The sequence below is a fragment of the Pagrus major genome, chromosome 10 (genome assembly GCF_040436345.1).
Source record: "Pagrus major chromosome 10, Pma_NU_1.0".
In the NCBI taxonomy this organism is placed as follows: domain Eukaryota; kingdom Metazoa; phylum Chordata; class Actinopteri; order Spariformes; family Sparidae; genus Pagrus; species Pagrus major.
In genome coordinates, this window is record NC_133224.1 from 3,066,829 (window position 1) to 3,082,636 (window position 15,808).

The 15,808-nt window shown below is 40.4% G+C and overlaps 2 protein-coding genes across 2 annotated transcripts; one reads left to right on the forward strand and one right to left on the reverse strand.

Annotated features, from left to right (window-relative positions):
* The first annotated feature begins 2,269 nt into the window (after positions 1-2,269).
* Positions 2,270-3,631, forward strand: LOC141003953 (uncharacterized). The gene is made up of 3 exons (XM_073475443.1): positions 2,270-2,422; positions 2,638-2,997; positions 3,184-3,631. Exons 1-3 carry the CDS (start codon positions 2,377-2,379, stop codon positions 3,411-3,413), a joined length of 636 nt encoding a protein of 211 aa, XP_073331544.1. The 5' UTR covers positions 2,270-2,376; the 3' UTR covers positions 3,414-3,631.
* Positions 3,632-7,181: 3,550 nt separating this feature from the next.
* Positions 7,182-10,605, reverse strand: LOC141004067 (Fc receptor-like protein 5). Its single transcript, XM_073475562.1, has 9 exons — positions 10,569-10,605; positions 10,157-10,189; positions 9,712-9,990; positions 9,245-9,544; positions 8,461-8,730; positions 7,702-7,938; positions 7,504-7,599; positions 7,366-7,381; positions 7,182-7,272 (listed from the first exon to the last, which is right to left on the reverse strand). Exons 1-9 carry the CDS (start codon positions 10,603-10,605, stop codon positions 7,182-7,184), a joined length of 1,359 nt encoding a protein of 452 aa, XP_073331663.1.
* Positions 10,606-15,808: the final 5,203 nt, after the last annotated feature.

Genomic DNA, 15,808 nt, shown 5'->3' on the forward strand with positions numbered 1-15,808 from the left:
ATCACAGCAGGTTGGAAGATTATTTAAAAACTTCAGTTTGACGACATTATGACTTGATGATATATTTCTATAAACACACATAAATGACAAAAAATATAATAATATAACAAGAGGGTCTGAGAGCTACGTAGGAGGCCTCTGTCATCGAATACTTTCAGTTAAAGGACACGCTGAACACACACACATCTGCTGTGCAAAGAAAAGGAAATGAAATAATGGCACATTAATCACAAGTCAAGATAATAAGACTGAGACTTTAACAGCATCTGGACTTCATCAGAACTCATACTGTACTGGTTGTCTGTACTCTTTGCATCAACAGTCACTTTAATCACAGTCCTCTCTTTGGTATTACAGAACAACCCAAGTCTAAGTTGGTACAACAGAGAAGCGGTTCTGTCTTCAGAGCAGCAGCAGGCTGAAGAAAGGAAGCTGAATCATTTCATTCATGTGACACGACTTCTGGGTCCTGCTTGTTTCCCTTCAGGTAGAGCGACACGAAGAAGTCCAGTGACCGACAGTCAGTCCAGCTGCTGCTGCTGCTGCCAGTCCCAGTCCAACAAACAGGCCAACTCTGCCCCGACTCTCTGGCTTTGGTTCTGGTTCTGGTTCTGGTGTCACCGGTGTGGGCGTCACGCTGGCTTCTGTAAAGAGCATTAAGAGTGTGTGTGAGTTATCTGTTCACACAGTGTTACATCAGTGTAGCTGAGAGTTTGAGTCTGTTCTGATGACTTTGATGATGAGTCCAGTTGAAATGTCCTGAAGAAGAAGAAAACTTAAACACACAAAGTCAAAACTAGTTTGTTGAGGATTGACCTTCACTAAATGTGCAGCAGAATGAATGTTGATGAATGAATGTGTTTAACTGTGCAGATGAAGGTGGAGGTAAACTCTCGTATATATCGATATGTGTCTGAAGCATCAGAATTAAATCATAACGACAGCTGCAGATGTTTCTCTTCTCTCCACAGAACACAGTGCATGATGGGAAACACTCCACTTCTCTCCTGAAGTTTTCTTTATGTTTAAATGTAACTACATGATTTTATTTGACCTATTAAATGACACCATGTTAATAAAAACAGCCTCTCTCATATTAATGGATGTATTTACAGTATGTTACATTATAAACAACATCAGGTAAAGACAGCGCATTGTCACAATGTTCATCAGAAGACAAAGATGAAGATCAAATAAATAAAGACGTCACTTCCTGTGTGTCCTGTAACAACATATTCTAATGAATATCTTTGATATAAATATCCTCCTCTATATGTGTATTTAATATTGTATGGGGTGCAGTAAACTTCTGGTTAAACTGCTGCAGTCAGTCTGTGTATGTGGTCTGTGGTTAATGCAGCTTTCAGCTCTGACGAGTTGAGCTGAGACTCGAGACTTCCTGAATCAACACACGACTGAGTTCACCATTTTTGATCCCACACGACGAAGACTTGAAGACTCACAAACTCACAAACTCATGTATGTATTCATTTAACTTAACTCAGTGGAAACAAACCAGGATTTCAAAGTTGATTCACTGAAAGTTTGAGATCTTTTGTATTTTCAACCGTTTAAAAGGCATCAATTATTTTAATAATGTGGAAATATACAGGCAGTTTACTGCTAACAAGAAGCCTCCACGGCATCGTAATGGGATCTTTTGTTCATGAATGTATCAGTCAGCTGTATGAGGGACTTTCTACCAGAAACAGCTTCATTTCTACTTTTAAACATCTTGTGAAAAAAACAAAAACATTTTAATCTTGAATCTAAACATTGAGTCTATCATGTATTCAAGGTTGTTTGTGTTTATTTGCAGTTGTTTTCTTGTGACTTTATATGGAGACACTGTTTATATGTGTTTCTAATGTATCAGAGTCACAACACTGACAACATGTTGTCACACCTCTACACTCAGAAAGGCTGAATACTCCACTTCCTGTTTTTACTTCAGGACACCATGCAGCACTTATTTTGAGTTGTTCTCCACCAGATGGCGCCGTTGTTGCTTCCTGAGGTGTCCACATACTTTTGGGCACTTTAGTGTTTTTATTATGAAGATAAATGATTTTATGTTTTTTCATTTTAATGTGTTGAACCAAACAGCTGCTGATGTGTTTTTACTGAGTCACCATCAAAGCTGTTGGACTGAACAGTTTAACCACTGGCGCCATCTTGTGTCAGAAGTACAATACAGCAGCTCATTAGCATCAAGACTGTCCAGTCAGGAAGTCCTTGTGTATAATGAGCAGGACAATGAAGACAAAGCAGTATTGTAAAGACTAAAGACAGACTGTAGATGTTTGCTGTGGTACATGTGAGGACTGAACTGTGATCACATGACTCTTCACCTCTGTCTCCTCTCACAGGGAGAAGATGATCTGCAGGATCCTGCTGCTCATCAGCCTCAACTGTGTCTGTGGTTAGTTTACAGCTTCACTTTATTACACTGTGGTTCAATGAATCAGTTAAAGTAGCCACATGTGAGCAAACAGCTGATGTTGATGAGCCTCTGCAGCTCTGAGACGTCACTAAACTGTCCACAGAAACACGTGTAGATGGAGTTTAAAGGCTGCCATGTTAAAGTTGTCTTAAAGTGTGTCTGCTCCTCACTTTCCCTCTCTGTCTCCTCAACAGGAACATTTGTAGTGAATGTGGCACAGACCTCCTATCAGGCAGAGGAGAACCAGGACATCACACTGGAATGGATGTTCACAACCACAACTGGCACTTCCCCCAACTCCATTTATATCTTCTGTGAAATGAAAACTGATCACAAAGTGTCAGTCCTGTTTGAACTACATGGAGGTGTTGAGGTCCCAGAGTCTCTGGATCAACAGTTTGTAGGACGACTCCAGTGGGACAAAGACGTCCTCAGAGATGGACGACTCAGACTTCATGTGTCCAGACTCAGGACTGAGGACTCGGGCTGGTACCTGTGTGATGTGAGCACAAACTCTGGTGTGGACTTTGGTGATTGTCGGCTCAACGTCTCTGGTAAGTTGGTTGAGTAGAAGTCAGTAGAACTTTATTAACAGGTTCAGTTCAGCAGCTTTTTGGATCAATAAGAACCTGAAGAAAAGTATTGAGGACGACCACAATCCATAATCCTTCACTTCATTCTCACAGTATCTGAGAAATATGTCACAGCTTCAGTTTTTCTGTTGTTTGGTCTCTTTACAGCAGCGAGGCCCGAACCTGAGAGACCGAACACAGACACACCTGAGAGACCCAACACAGACACACCTGAGAGACCCAACAGGGCCAGTTGGGAAATGATCGCCTGCTACTGTGGACTGGTACTGACAGCAGCAGTGGTAGTTCCATTGTTTGTTTATTCACTGTATGTCCCAATTATATACGGAGGATTTAAGAAAAGTTCCAGCTCAGCAGGATTAGAGGAAACAGTTTGATCAACAGAGTAAATGAGAGCGTTAAAACACATCCTGCCTTCATGTTGTTCATGATGTATATAAGATGATGATATCAGAGTCAGAGGAGATAAACAGTGATGGAGTTGATGGAGGAAACGTTGTTCTTCACCTTCATGTTGTCCATTATTTTGACAGGACGTCTCATCAAACTCTGTCACTTATTAGACAGATCTGAAGTCTGCTCTGTGTTCACTTTACTGAAACAAGGCTGAGAAACATGTCGAACTTGTGCACCATGTGTATGTTACAACTGTATATATGTTACATTTATACTTTTCATTTCTCTACATGATGTATTTATCCATAATACAATATGACACTATGATTCATATCTCATCTCTCTGTACTGGACACACAGGAAGTGACGTCTTTATTTATTTGACCTTCATCTTTGTCTTCTGATGAACATTGTTACAATGCACTGTCTTTACCTGATGTTGTTTATAATGTAACATACTGTAAATAAATCCATTAATATGAGAGAAGTTGTTTTTATGAACATGGTCTCATTTAAAGGTGCCATTTGTAAGAAAAGTTGATTTTTGAGTCTCATTCTGAAACTGAGGCTTTGGGATTGTAGGACAATTTGCAGCCATACGTCAAATAAAATCATCTAGTTTCATTTAAACACGAAGAAGTTATTTTTCTTCATATATGAACATATACAATATGACACATGATAACCATTTATATACTGTTTCTTTCATGTATTTTTATCTTTCAATTTGAATCTTTCAGTTTTGATCGTCTGTCCTGATTTTATAATCAGATGTAACTTTCTCTCGTGGAGCTTTAACCTTTTCTTGTTGTAATGTGCAGTTTAAACTGAAATGAAGTGCTGCTGTTTGATTTGTGTTTGTTATTTACTGTCTGTTACTGATTGTCTCTGTATGTGTGCCTGAAAGAAAAGCTGTGACCTGTTAACGCTGGTGTTAAAGATAAAGGTCAGCAGAGGGCGCTCTGCACTTTAAAGTAGTGACACAAATATGAAGAGACTTTCAAACTGAAGTAACTCCAGTTATATTCCTTCTGTTCCCTCTAAATCCATGAGGAACACTGCTGACAGCTTGTTGCTGGAACAAGTTTATTGATGCAAAAATGGTCAACCACCTTTTAAAAATACACACACATATATAAAACATAAAATACAGAGAATATCAAGCCATTTTTAAAATAACAGAAGAAAGCTTGTATGTGTAACAAGATGTGTTTTTCATATAAAATACATTAAATGTTATAAATGTTTAACTCTTTTTAATCAGAAACTACAAAAGATGCTGACTTTAAAGTTGCACTATCACCTCGTACCGAGCGTCGAGGCAACAACAAACAACAACAAAGGTGTCAGAACATACCGGACGTTAACAACAAAACATTTCAGTTATTATATGTGATCATCTAAACTCTTTATACCAAATACAACAGAAGATTAAAACCATATGATACATTTATTTTAAATGAGCTGCTGTTAGATTAACTTGACAAAACACTGTTTGTTATTTGGACAGCACAGCTGCACACAGTGATCACATAAAAGCTGTGAAAGTACACAGATGGAGTTTTTCATGTTGTCGTCCGCTCCATTGGTTTAGTTGATACAGATTTCTTTATTGACCTGAAAGAAAAAGCAAAGTCAACAAAAAAAATTGAGGTTGATGTCAGGATTAACATGTTTCATCACATTTCACTCTGTCACCTCTCTCACTTCCTCCCCCTCTCCCCCTCTCTCTTCCTCCCCCCTCTCCCCTTCTCACTTCCTCCCCCTTTCTCCCCTTTTCTCTTCCTCCCCTTCTCCCCTTCTTCCCCCTCTCTCCACTCCCCTCCCTCCCCTTCTCACTTCCTCCCCTCCCTCCCCTTCTCACTTCCTCCCCCCTTCCTCCCCGTCTCTCTTCCTCCCCCCTCTCCCCCTCTCTCCACTCCTCTCTTCCTCCCCCGTCCCTCCCATTCTCTCTTCCTCCCCCTCTCTCTCCCCCCTCCCTCCACTTCTCTCTCCCCTTCTCACTTCCTCCCCCTCCCCTTCTCCCTTTCTCCCCCTCTCTCCACTCTTTTCTCTTCCTCCCCCTCCCTCCAGCAAGAGATTAGAATCAGCCATCGCACTGTGTGTGGTGTAAGTCATCTTCGCAGTTCCTCTTACAGAGATGTGTTGCTGTGATACCCACACTTACACCACAGTGTGTATATAGCATGTTTTCATGTTTTGAGAAATGATGTCACATTACTTAGTCTGCTTACTGTGAACTCATGCAGATGTGAAATGTACGTATTGATTTGGTCGTTCACATGAACATAGTAGTAGTATAAAGGCTGTAGTAGTGGTAGTTATGTCGTATATTCTGCGGCGATGCTGTTGAAGATGTTTGGAGAAAAGCTCCACCGATACTGTCTTAGTTGTATAACAAATTTATTACAATAAGTTCAGTATCGTAAACAAGTAACACGTTACTTGGAGAGTCTCCAGCCGAATAATGAAAAACTCTCTCGAAGATATGCAGACAGCTCCTTATATACCGAGCTTGTTTTGGTCAAAAACTTAATTACCACACATGATTCACATCAAAGAGGGACAGATAAGAAGAGAGGCCTCTTCACCTCTGACCCAGGACTTCCATGACTCTGCTAAACTTAACATTTTATACCTGTTACAGCAGACACCTCAGTAGCAGTAGTCATGTTAAAAGTTGTAGTTGTAGCCGGAGGCAGAATCTAAACCACCAACCTCGTGTTGATGTGCCTCCCACTCATTCTCTGTGACAACATTTTGTTTTAAAAAAAAAAGCTTATATTTGTATTTAATAATAAGTACAGAAGGTATAAATGATTGAAATACAAGCACACTTTTGATGTGGGAGTTGAAACAGGCCACAACTCAAAATGGAGTCTGGAGATATGAATCTCTGCAGAGCCTCAGCAAAAATATTTGTAAACTTAAAGGATTGTCAGTGAATCATTGACAGTTAATAGTCTTCTTCTAGTATTTCTAACAGCTCCATGGTGAATAACAAGGTATAAACTGTACCATGTTCAGCTTCTTGACGGCCTCTGATTGTGTCATAGAGACAAACATCACCTACAGAGAAATGAAAATCAAGCCAAGGTTATTTTAATCACTTTAACTGTGAACAACAAATGAATCATGTGAGACCTCAGATTGTTTGGATCATTTAAAATGTGTTTATAGGCTCAAACAGACTGAGACCACGCAACAACTCTATTTTAATTTGATTGCAAATGATAATATCAGCTTAACAATTTGAGTTAAAAGTTGATTGTTTGAAGAATTCTGGTATTTCTTAACCCTCCTCCAGTCTTTGGTCTTGCTTCACCAACTAAGAAGTGGTTTAGGAACGGCTAATCGTCCTCGAGACAACTACAAGACAGCTTTCCGTTGTCAGACTTCACCTGATTGGATTCTTGTGTGCGTATTTATCTAATTGTGTATCTGTGATGAAGTTGCTTTTCTATCTTTCAGGGAATGAAGCTTGATTTATTGATCTTCTGATGGTGTGGTCACTTTGGGTCTGTGTTTGGATACAACTGATCCAGTTTCTGTCAAGTGTTTTACAGTTTATATTGTTACATGCACTGCCCCTTTAGAAACCTTGAGTCTGGAAACGATTTGATGCTAAGACTCACACTTTCTCAGCACTTTCTGATTATTTCCAGGTTTACGTGACAATAGTAGAGATTTTCAGTGGTCTCAGACTTTTGGACCCCACTGTATAAGTATATAACATTAGATTTATAATATTAGTTTAACTGCTTACCGTGGAGAAGAGCGGAGTAATGATCAGTCGCGTGGTCCACACCATCTGTGTTGGCGCTCTCAGACTGGACTGGTCTACAACACGCATCAGATACAGAACATTTAAATAGGAACATAAAAATGTGTTGATGTTACGTTGAAAATGAGATGAGAGAGTGTTGCACCTACCTGATGAAGACTGAATCTGTGAAAGAGACATTTGCTGTTAGATGGTTGTTATACTGCTGTTCTATCTCATGAGATCAGAGTATGTGTGTGTATTTGAATAATTAAAAAACATGTAATAATAGAAGAAGAAGGTCTCACCCTTGGACGCTCTGTAGCAAAACAAAACGAGCACAACAACAAGAACGACTCCACAAACCAGCCCAACAATCAACCGGACAGGAAGTGGCATGGACACTGCTGGAATAAATAGTGAAACAATATTCATCTGAATTTCTTTCAAGTCAAAATAAAAAACAGTTGACAAGAAAAAGCAGCAAGTATTTTAATTCTACTCACCCTGAACCGACATCCAGCTCTGTGCTGACTCTCGTCCTGAGTGTCGACACTTGTAGAATCCTTCATCTGACTTTGACACTGCAGAGATATTTAACTCCCATCTGCTGTCATTTTGAATGAGTTTCTTATTGTGATAGAAAAACACAATGGAGTCAAATGTTTGATTTCTTAATTTGCAGCTCAGACTAACAGGATCTCCTTCAGTCACAGGACGGGCCGGGCTCAGCAGGATCATATCTGCACCTGTTAAACAGTCAAAGAATACGAGGTTTCAGTCAGAGATCAGCTGGTTGAGGAACTTGAGAATAAGTGGATGTAGAGAGATGAGAAAAGACACATACTGGGTTTGTTTCTTTGACTTTCCTTATTGATTTAACAGTGATCATAAAATCTGACGTTTCATCTTCATACACCTTGTGTGTCTTACTGTTCAAGAACCCTTTCAGTTGGCTGAATCTGCAAACTCACAGCTAAATATCACTAAATCCTTCACACTGGACTTTAAATGGTGATCATGGACCTAAAAACTGAAGAACAGATCAGCCACAAATCTATATTCTATATTTATACATGGTTAAAATCACAGTGTGATTACATACTTAACTATGTTTATTAAGTGAAAACCATTAATGAGTGGAGAGATCATGAAGCAGAGTGTTGGGCACAACTCTTAAAATGTCAGTGTCCTGTACTCCTCAACACACAACGGGATGTTTGAAATAATAAGTCAAAGAAAAACTAAATGTAATGAAATCATACCCTGTACAGTGATGTTGACTGCGTTGCTGATCTCTCCTGATCCAAACTCACACCAGTACACTGCATCACTGGGCCAGTAAGTGTTCATGTTGCATGTTGATCCAGTCATTGTCCCCCAGCTGGAGCAGTCTGACGGGTTTCTGTCTTCAGTTGATAACCTCATCACTCTCCACTCAGCAGAGTTTCCCTCACAGCTCAGTGAGACAGAGTCAGAGGTGAAGTGTTGAGCTCTGTCAGGACTCACTGTGAGAGACACTGATGAGTGAATATCTGAAAAACAACATGTGATAAGAGGTCAAACAGAGCACAGAGATCTTCAGATATAAAATTCCTCAATTCAAATAGTCCTTAGTTTTGTTTTTATTGCAACAAAGTTCAGTATTTTGGTAAAATTATGATTTCTACTTTGACCTCTTGCTACCATTTTGAGTACATTTTAAATGATAGACAACCAAGTGACTACAGCTGCTGTAAGCAGAAAAAGAGCTTAAGTGTCCAGACTAAAAGTACTTTTTGGAAATGACAGCAGAGTTTTAGCCAAGATATCACATCTCTCTTTCTGTGTTTTATGTTAAAGAGTGAGGACAGAAGGAAACAAGTCAATTCCACCCAGTAAGGTGGAAAGCATGACGTTTAGCTTGACGCTAGTGAGAGAGACAAGATCATAAGACCACAGTAAATTAATTTTCTTTTTTTCAAGATACTGTATGTTTATCATCATTTAGAAACAAGATGAACAGAGCTGATATAACATCTGTTTCTTAAGAGAGAGAAACACACTGACCTGCAGACCAGACATACTTAGAGTCACTGGTATAAGTGTAATACACTGGATCTCCTCTTCTAGCTATGCACATATATCGTACTGTGTGTGTCTGTCCATGAACAATGTAGGAATCCTGTTCAGTCCCATTGCTGCTGCCAGGTAGCGGCTCAAGGCTGTAGAAGTTGCCTGATGGAACAGGAACAGTCTTATACCAGAAGAACCTCCATCCTGCAGATGGATCTTTAACACTGCAGGTCAGAGTTACTGAGGCTCCAGCACTCAGCCATGATGGAGACACAGTGAGGACAGGCTGGGGTTCTGTTGGAAAATAATTTTTTAAATGAAAACATGTGTTGACAGTGGATCAGATACATTCTGCACAATCAGTACACACTGAAGATTTACTTTAAATATAAACATGAACACAAACAGGCTTTTAATGATCTGTATGATCTTCACTTTGAAAGAAATGTGATGTGACTTACTGTCTGATACTGTCAGTTTGATGGGATCACTCCAATCTGTTGAAGAAAGCTGTGTATGTTTCTTTCTGCCCCTACACCTGTAGTCTCCACGGTGATATATAGAAACAGATGTAATTCTGTGTTCACTTTGATCTGAAGGTTTTTCTAAGCTGGTTGTTCTCCATTCATACTCCCACTCAGTGTCTCCTCCATCTTTGATCTCACATCTGAGAGTGATCCTCTCTCCTTTGTATATTTCAGATGAGTTTGGCTGCAGAGTCACAACAGCCTTGTTTGGACCTGTTCATGTTCAAGAATTCACAGAAAGGAAACAAAAATGACAAAATGTTAAATCCACATCATGTCTTTTTTCTAATCAATCTACAAATATAAATTGTTGATTGATAAGTAGGAGGAAAAAGAAAAAATAAATCTTTAAAATCAGAGAAAAAAGACAGTTGGTCACCTTCAGCATGTCCGTAGAGGAGTGTATTCAGCACTAAAACAAAGATTAAAACTTCATTGGATCAGAATCACAGGCATTTAAAATCCAGATATAAACAGCATCACACATTTCTGTGATGATATTCAGCTACAGAGCTACAGAGAGAGGACACACATGTTAAAAAACTCTTTAAAATAAATATATTAGTAATCAATAAACTGAATTCCAAAGATATATACATAACGATACCTTTGGACCATATGCCGTACAGTCACTGTGCAAATATGTGTGCAAAAGCCGGTGTAAATATAAGCAGTCAAGTAGTATATTACACAAAAGTCTCCACTCTGAACCAAGAAACAAATCCTGCCTATATAACCACCATGTTGATAACAAACATGAGTCTGCCTCTGAAGGTCAGCAACGTACTCACAGAATAACCCGAGCACGGAGAGCCAAGTGTGCCCCATGTTCACCTCCAACTGTCGCTCTGCTTCTGAGAAAAACTTCTACTTTGCATTAATAATAATCCAGGAAAGAGAGCTGTTCCTCTCCTTTTACACATAACTCAATCAATCTTCACTTGTGGCTTTGGCCGCAGCATACTTGTGTGTTCACACTTCCTGCCCACTGCAGCGTCATATCAGCTCATCTCTAATGGTCCCTTAAGATTAAAAAGTACAAGAAGTAATTCTGATGATATTGAATCACACCACATCATATAGGAACTAACAACACATTGTGTTTACATATGCATGTTATGGAGAATACGCCCTCTGCTCTTGCACCCCCCAGTGCCTGTATTGAGATGAGGTGCGTGCTGTCTGTATACAGCGCGTGCATCAGTGTTGATGCTGAGGCTCTGCAGAGATTCATATCTCCAGACTCCATTTTGAGTTGTGGCCTGTTTCAACTCCCACATCAAAAGTGTGCTTGTATTTCAATCATTTATACCTTCTGTTCTTATTATTAAATACAAATATTAGCTTTTCTTTTAAACAAAATGTTGTCACAGAGAATGAGTGGGAGGCACATCAACACGAGGTTGGTGGTTTAGATTCTGCCTCCGGCCACAACTACAACTTTTAACATGACTACTGCTACTACCACTACTACAGCCTTTATACTGCTCCTATGTTCAGGTGAACGGCCAAATCAATACGTACATTTCACATCTGCATGAGTTCATAGTAAGCAGACTAAGTAATGTGACATCATTTCTCAAAACATGAAAACATGCTATATACACACTGTGGTGTAAGTGTGGGTATCACAGCAACACATCTCTGTAAGAGGAACTGCGAAGATGACTTACACCACACACAGTGCGATGGCTGATTCTAATCTCTTGCTGTGAAGTCAGACATTAAAAACATCCTGAAGAAACCCCCTTGATAACATTTTAGGGTTAGTGTTGCTTTAAAGGTTTAAAATGGTATTTCAGATGTCAAGTGTCTCGTATGTTTCTCTCAACGCAACAAGTCTTAAAATTGAGTGTTTTCTTAATGGAGTCTGGTGACTTTTCCACGGACCACAAGAAACAGTTTATATTAGTGACTGTTACCTGTATTTGTAAAATTTGACATGTTTACCATGAAAATGTCATATTCTTAATTAAATTTGGTGTAAATGATGAAACCAGTTGAAACAGAGAATTAAACAGCTGCTGGGAGGTAAGAAACTCTTCAGACAAGAAGACAGGATGAACTTTAAACACGAAGAACTGACACTTTTTACATGAAAGGAAATATCTGAATGTTTGTGGAGAGGGGGAGAAAGGGAGAAGGGGAGGAAGTGAGAAGGGGAGAGAGAAGTGGGGGGGAGAGAGAGAGGGGGAGGAAGAGAGAAGGGGAGGGAGGGGGGAGGAAGAGAGACAGGGAGGAAGGGGGGAGGAAGAGAGAATGGGAGAGAGGGGGAGAAAGAGAGACGGGGAGGAAGGGGGGAGGAAGTGAGAAGGGGAGGGAGGGGAGGAAGTGAGAAGGGGAGGGAGGGGGAGGAAGTGAGAAGGGGAGAGAGGGGGAGGAAGAGAGAAGGGGAGAGGGGGGGGAGGAAGAGAGAAGGGGAGAAAGGGGAGTGGAGAGAAGGGGAGAAAGTGAGAAGGGGAGAGAGGGGGAGAAGGGGAGGAAGAGAAAAGGGGAGAAAGGGGGAGGAAGTGAGAAGGGGAGAGGGGGGGAGGAAGAGAGAGGGGGAGAAGGGGGAGGAAGAGAGAAGGGGAGAAAGGGGAGTAGAGAGAGGGGGAGGAAGAGAGAATGGGAGAGAGGGGGAGAGAGGGGGAGGAAGAGAGAAGGGGAGAAAGGGGAGTGGAGAGAGGGGGAGGAAGAGAGAAGGGGAGGGAGGGGGAGGAAGAGAGAGGGGTGACAGAGTGAAATGTGATGAAACATGTTAATCCTGACATCAACCTCAGTCTCTTTTTTGTTGACTTTGCTTTTTCTTTCAGGTCAATAAAGAAATCTGTATCAACTAAACCAATGGAGCGGACGACAACATGAAAAACTCCATCTGTGTACTTTCACAGCTTTTATGTGATCACTGTGTGCAGCTGTGCTGTCCAAATAACAAACAGTGTTTTGTCAAGTTATTCTAACAGCAGCTCATTTAAAATAAATGTATCATATGGTTTTAATCTTCTGTTGTATTTGGTATAAAGAGTTTAGATGATCACATATAATAACTGAAATGTTTTGTTGTTAACGTCCGGTATGTTCTGACACCTTTGTTGTTGTTTGTTGTTGCCTCGACGCTCGGTACGAGGTGATAGTGCAACTTTAAAGTCAGCATCTTTTGTAGTTTCTGATTGAAAAGAGTTAAACATTTATAACATTTAATGTATTTTATGTGAAAAAATAAAATCTTGTTACACTTACAAGCTTTCTTGTTATTTTAAAAATGGCTTTATATTCTCTGTATTATATGTATATATATGTATACATATATATGTATATATATATATATATACATATATATATGTATACATGTGTGTATTTTTGAAAGGTGGTTGACCATTTTTGCATCAATAAACTTGTTTCATGAAAAATGGCCACTTTTTTCTCTGAAATATTCACCAAAAATACAAATTTCACCGGAATCCAATGGGAACTGCTCTCCCTCGTTAAACCAGTAGAGGAACACATTCGTGCCGAATTTCGAGTCAATCGGTCAAAAGACGACCGTAACCCTAACCCTAGCCCCATAACCCTAACCCTAACCCTAGCCCCAGCCTTAAGCCAGTCTCATCAAACATTGTCCCTTTTCACTAAAATATTCACCCAAAATACAAATTCCACCGGAATCCGATGGGGACTGCTGTGTCTCGTTCAGCCAGTATAGCAGCACATTTGGGAGCGATTTCGAGTCAATCGGTCCAAAGACCTGGAAGCTATTGAAAAAATGGGCCACTTTTTTCTTTAAAATATTCACCAAAAATACAAATTCCACCGGAATCCAATGGGAACTGCTGTCCCTCATTCAGCCAGTATAGGACCACATTCGTGACGAATTTCGAGTCAATCGGTCAAAAGACGGCCGTAACCCTAACCCTAGCCCCATAACCCTAACCCTAACCCTAACCCTAACTCCAGCCTTAAGCCAGTCTCATGAAACATTGTCCCTTTTCACTAAAATATTCACCAAAAATACAAATTCCACCGGAATCCGATGGGGACTGCTGTGTCTCGTTCAGCCAGTATAGGAGCACATTTGGGAGCGATTTCGAGTCAATCGGTCCAAAGACCTGGAAGCTATTGAAAAAATGGGCCACTTTTTTCTTTAAAATATTCACCAAAAATACAAATTCCACCGGAATCCAATGGGGACTGCTGTGTCTCATTCAGCGAGTAGAGGACCACATTCGTGACGAATTTCGAGTCAATCGGTTAAAAGACGACCGTAACCCTAACCCTAGCTCCATAACCCTAACCCTAACCCTAACCCTAATGCCAGCCTTAAGGCAGTCTCATGAAACATTGTCTCTTTTCACTAAAATATTCACCAAAAATACAAATTTCACCGGAATCAGATGGGGACTGCTGTGTCTCGTTCAGCCAGTATAGGAGCACATTTGGGAGCGATTTCGAGTCAATCGGTCCAAAGACCTGGAAGCTATTGAAAAAATGGGCCACTTTTTTCTTTAAAATATTCACCAAAAATACAAATTTCACCGGAATCAGATGGGGACTGCTGTGTCTCGTTCAGCCAGTATAGGAGCACATTTGGGAGCGATTTCGAGTCAATCGGTCCAAAGACCTGGAAGCTATTGAAAAAATGGGCCACTTTTTTCTTTAAAATATTCACCAAAAATACAAATTTCACCGGAATCCGATGGGGACTGCTGTGTCTTATTCAGCGAGTAGAGGACCACATTCGTGACGAATTTCGAGTCAATCGGTCAAAAGACGACCGTAACCCTAACCCTAGCTCCATAACCCTAACCCTAACCCTAACCCTAATGCCAGCCTTAAGGCAGTCTCATGAAACATTGTCTCTTTTCACTAAAATATTCACCAAAAATACAAATTTCACCGGAATCAGATGGGGACTGCTGTGTCTCGTTCAGCCAGTATAGGAGCACATTTGGGAGCGATTTCGAGTCAATCGGTCCAAAGACCTGGAAGCTATTGAAAAAATGGGCCACTTTTTTCTTTAAAATATTCACCAAAAATACAAATTTCACCGGAATCCGATGGGGACTGCTGTGTCTCGTTCAGCCAGTATAGGAGCACATTTGGGAGCGATTTCGAGTCAATCGGTCCAAAGACCTGGAAGCTATTGAAAAAATGGGCCACTTTTTTCTTTAAAATATTCACCAAAAATACAAATTTCACCGGAATCCGATGGGGACTGCTGTGTCTCGTTCAGCGAGTAGAGGACCATATTCGTGACTAATTTCGAGTCAATCGGTCAAAAGACGACCGTAACCCTAACCCTAGCTCCATAACCCTAACCCTAACCCTAACCCTAATGCCAGCCTTAAGGCAGTCTCATGAAACATTGTCTCTTTTCACTAAAATATTCACCAAAAATACAAATTTCACCGGAATCAGATGGGGACTGCTGTGTCTCGTTCAGCCAGTATAGGAGCACATTTGGGAGCGATTTCGAGTCAATCGGTCCAAAGACCTGGAAGCTATTGAAAAAATGGGCCACTTTTTTCTTTAAAATATTCACCAAAAATACAAATTTCACCGGAATCAGATGGGGACTGCTGTGTCTCGTTCAGCCAGTATAGGAGCACATTTGGGAGCGATTTCGAGTCAATCGGTCCAAAGACCTGGAAGCTATTGAAAAAATGGGCCACTTTTTTCTTTAAAATATTCACCAAAAATACAAATTTCACCGGAATCCGATGGGGACTGCTGTGTCTTATTCAGCGAGTAGAGGACCACATTCGTGACGAATTTCGAGTCAATCGGTCAAAAGACGACCGTAACCCTAACCCTAGCTCCATAACCCTAACCCTAACCCTAACCCTAATGCCAGCCTTAAGGCAGTCTCATGAAACATTGTCTCTTTTCACTAAAATATTCACCAAAAATACAAATTTCACCGGAATCAGATGGGGACTGCTGTGTCTCGTTCAGCCAGTATAGGAGCACATTTGGGAGCGATTTCGAGTCAATCGGTCCAAAGACCTGGAAGCTATTGAAAAAATGGGCCACTTTTTTCTTTAAAATATTC

Bases quoted from the DNA above. Each gene is read 5' to 3' on its own strand.
- LOC141003953 (XM_073475443.1), top strand. From the start codon at position 2,377: ATGATCTGCAGGATCCTGCTGCTCATCAGCCTCAACTGTGTCTGTG. The intron at 2,423-2,637 runs GTTAGTTTACAG...TCTCCTCAACAG, and splicing joins CAGCCTCAACTGTGTCTGTG to GAACATTTGTAGTGAATGTG. The intron at 2,998-3,183 runs GTAAGTTGGTTG...GTCTCTTTACAG, and splicing joins TTGTCGGCTCAACGTCTCTG to CAGCGAGGCCCGAACCTGAG.
- LOC141004067 (XM_073475562.1), bottom strand. From the start codon at position 10,605: ATGGGGCACACTTGGCTCTCCGTGCTCGGGTTATTCT. The intron at 9,991-10,156 runs GTGACCAACTGT...GAACATGAACAG, and splicing joins CCTCTACGGACATGCTGAAG to GTCCAAACAAGGCTGTTGTG. The intron at 9,545-9,711 runs GTAAGTCACATC...ATTTTCCAACAG, and splicing joins CAAACTGACAGTATCAGACA to AACCCCAGCCTGTCCTCACT.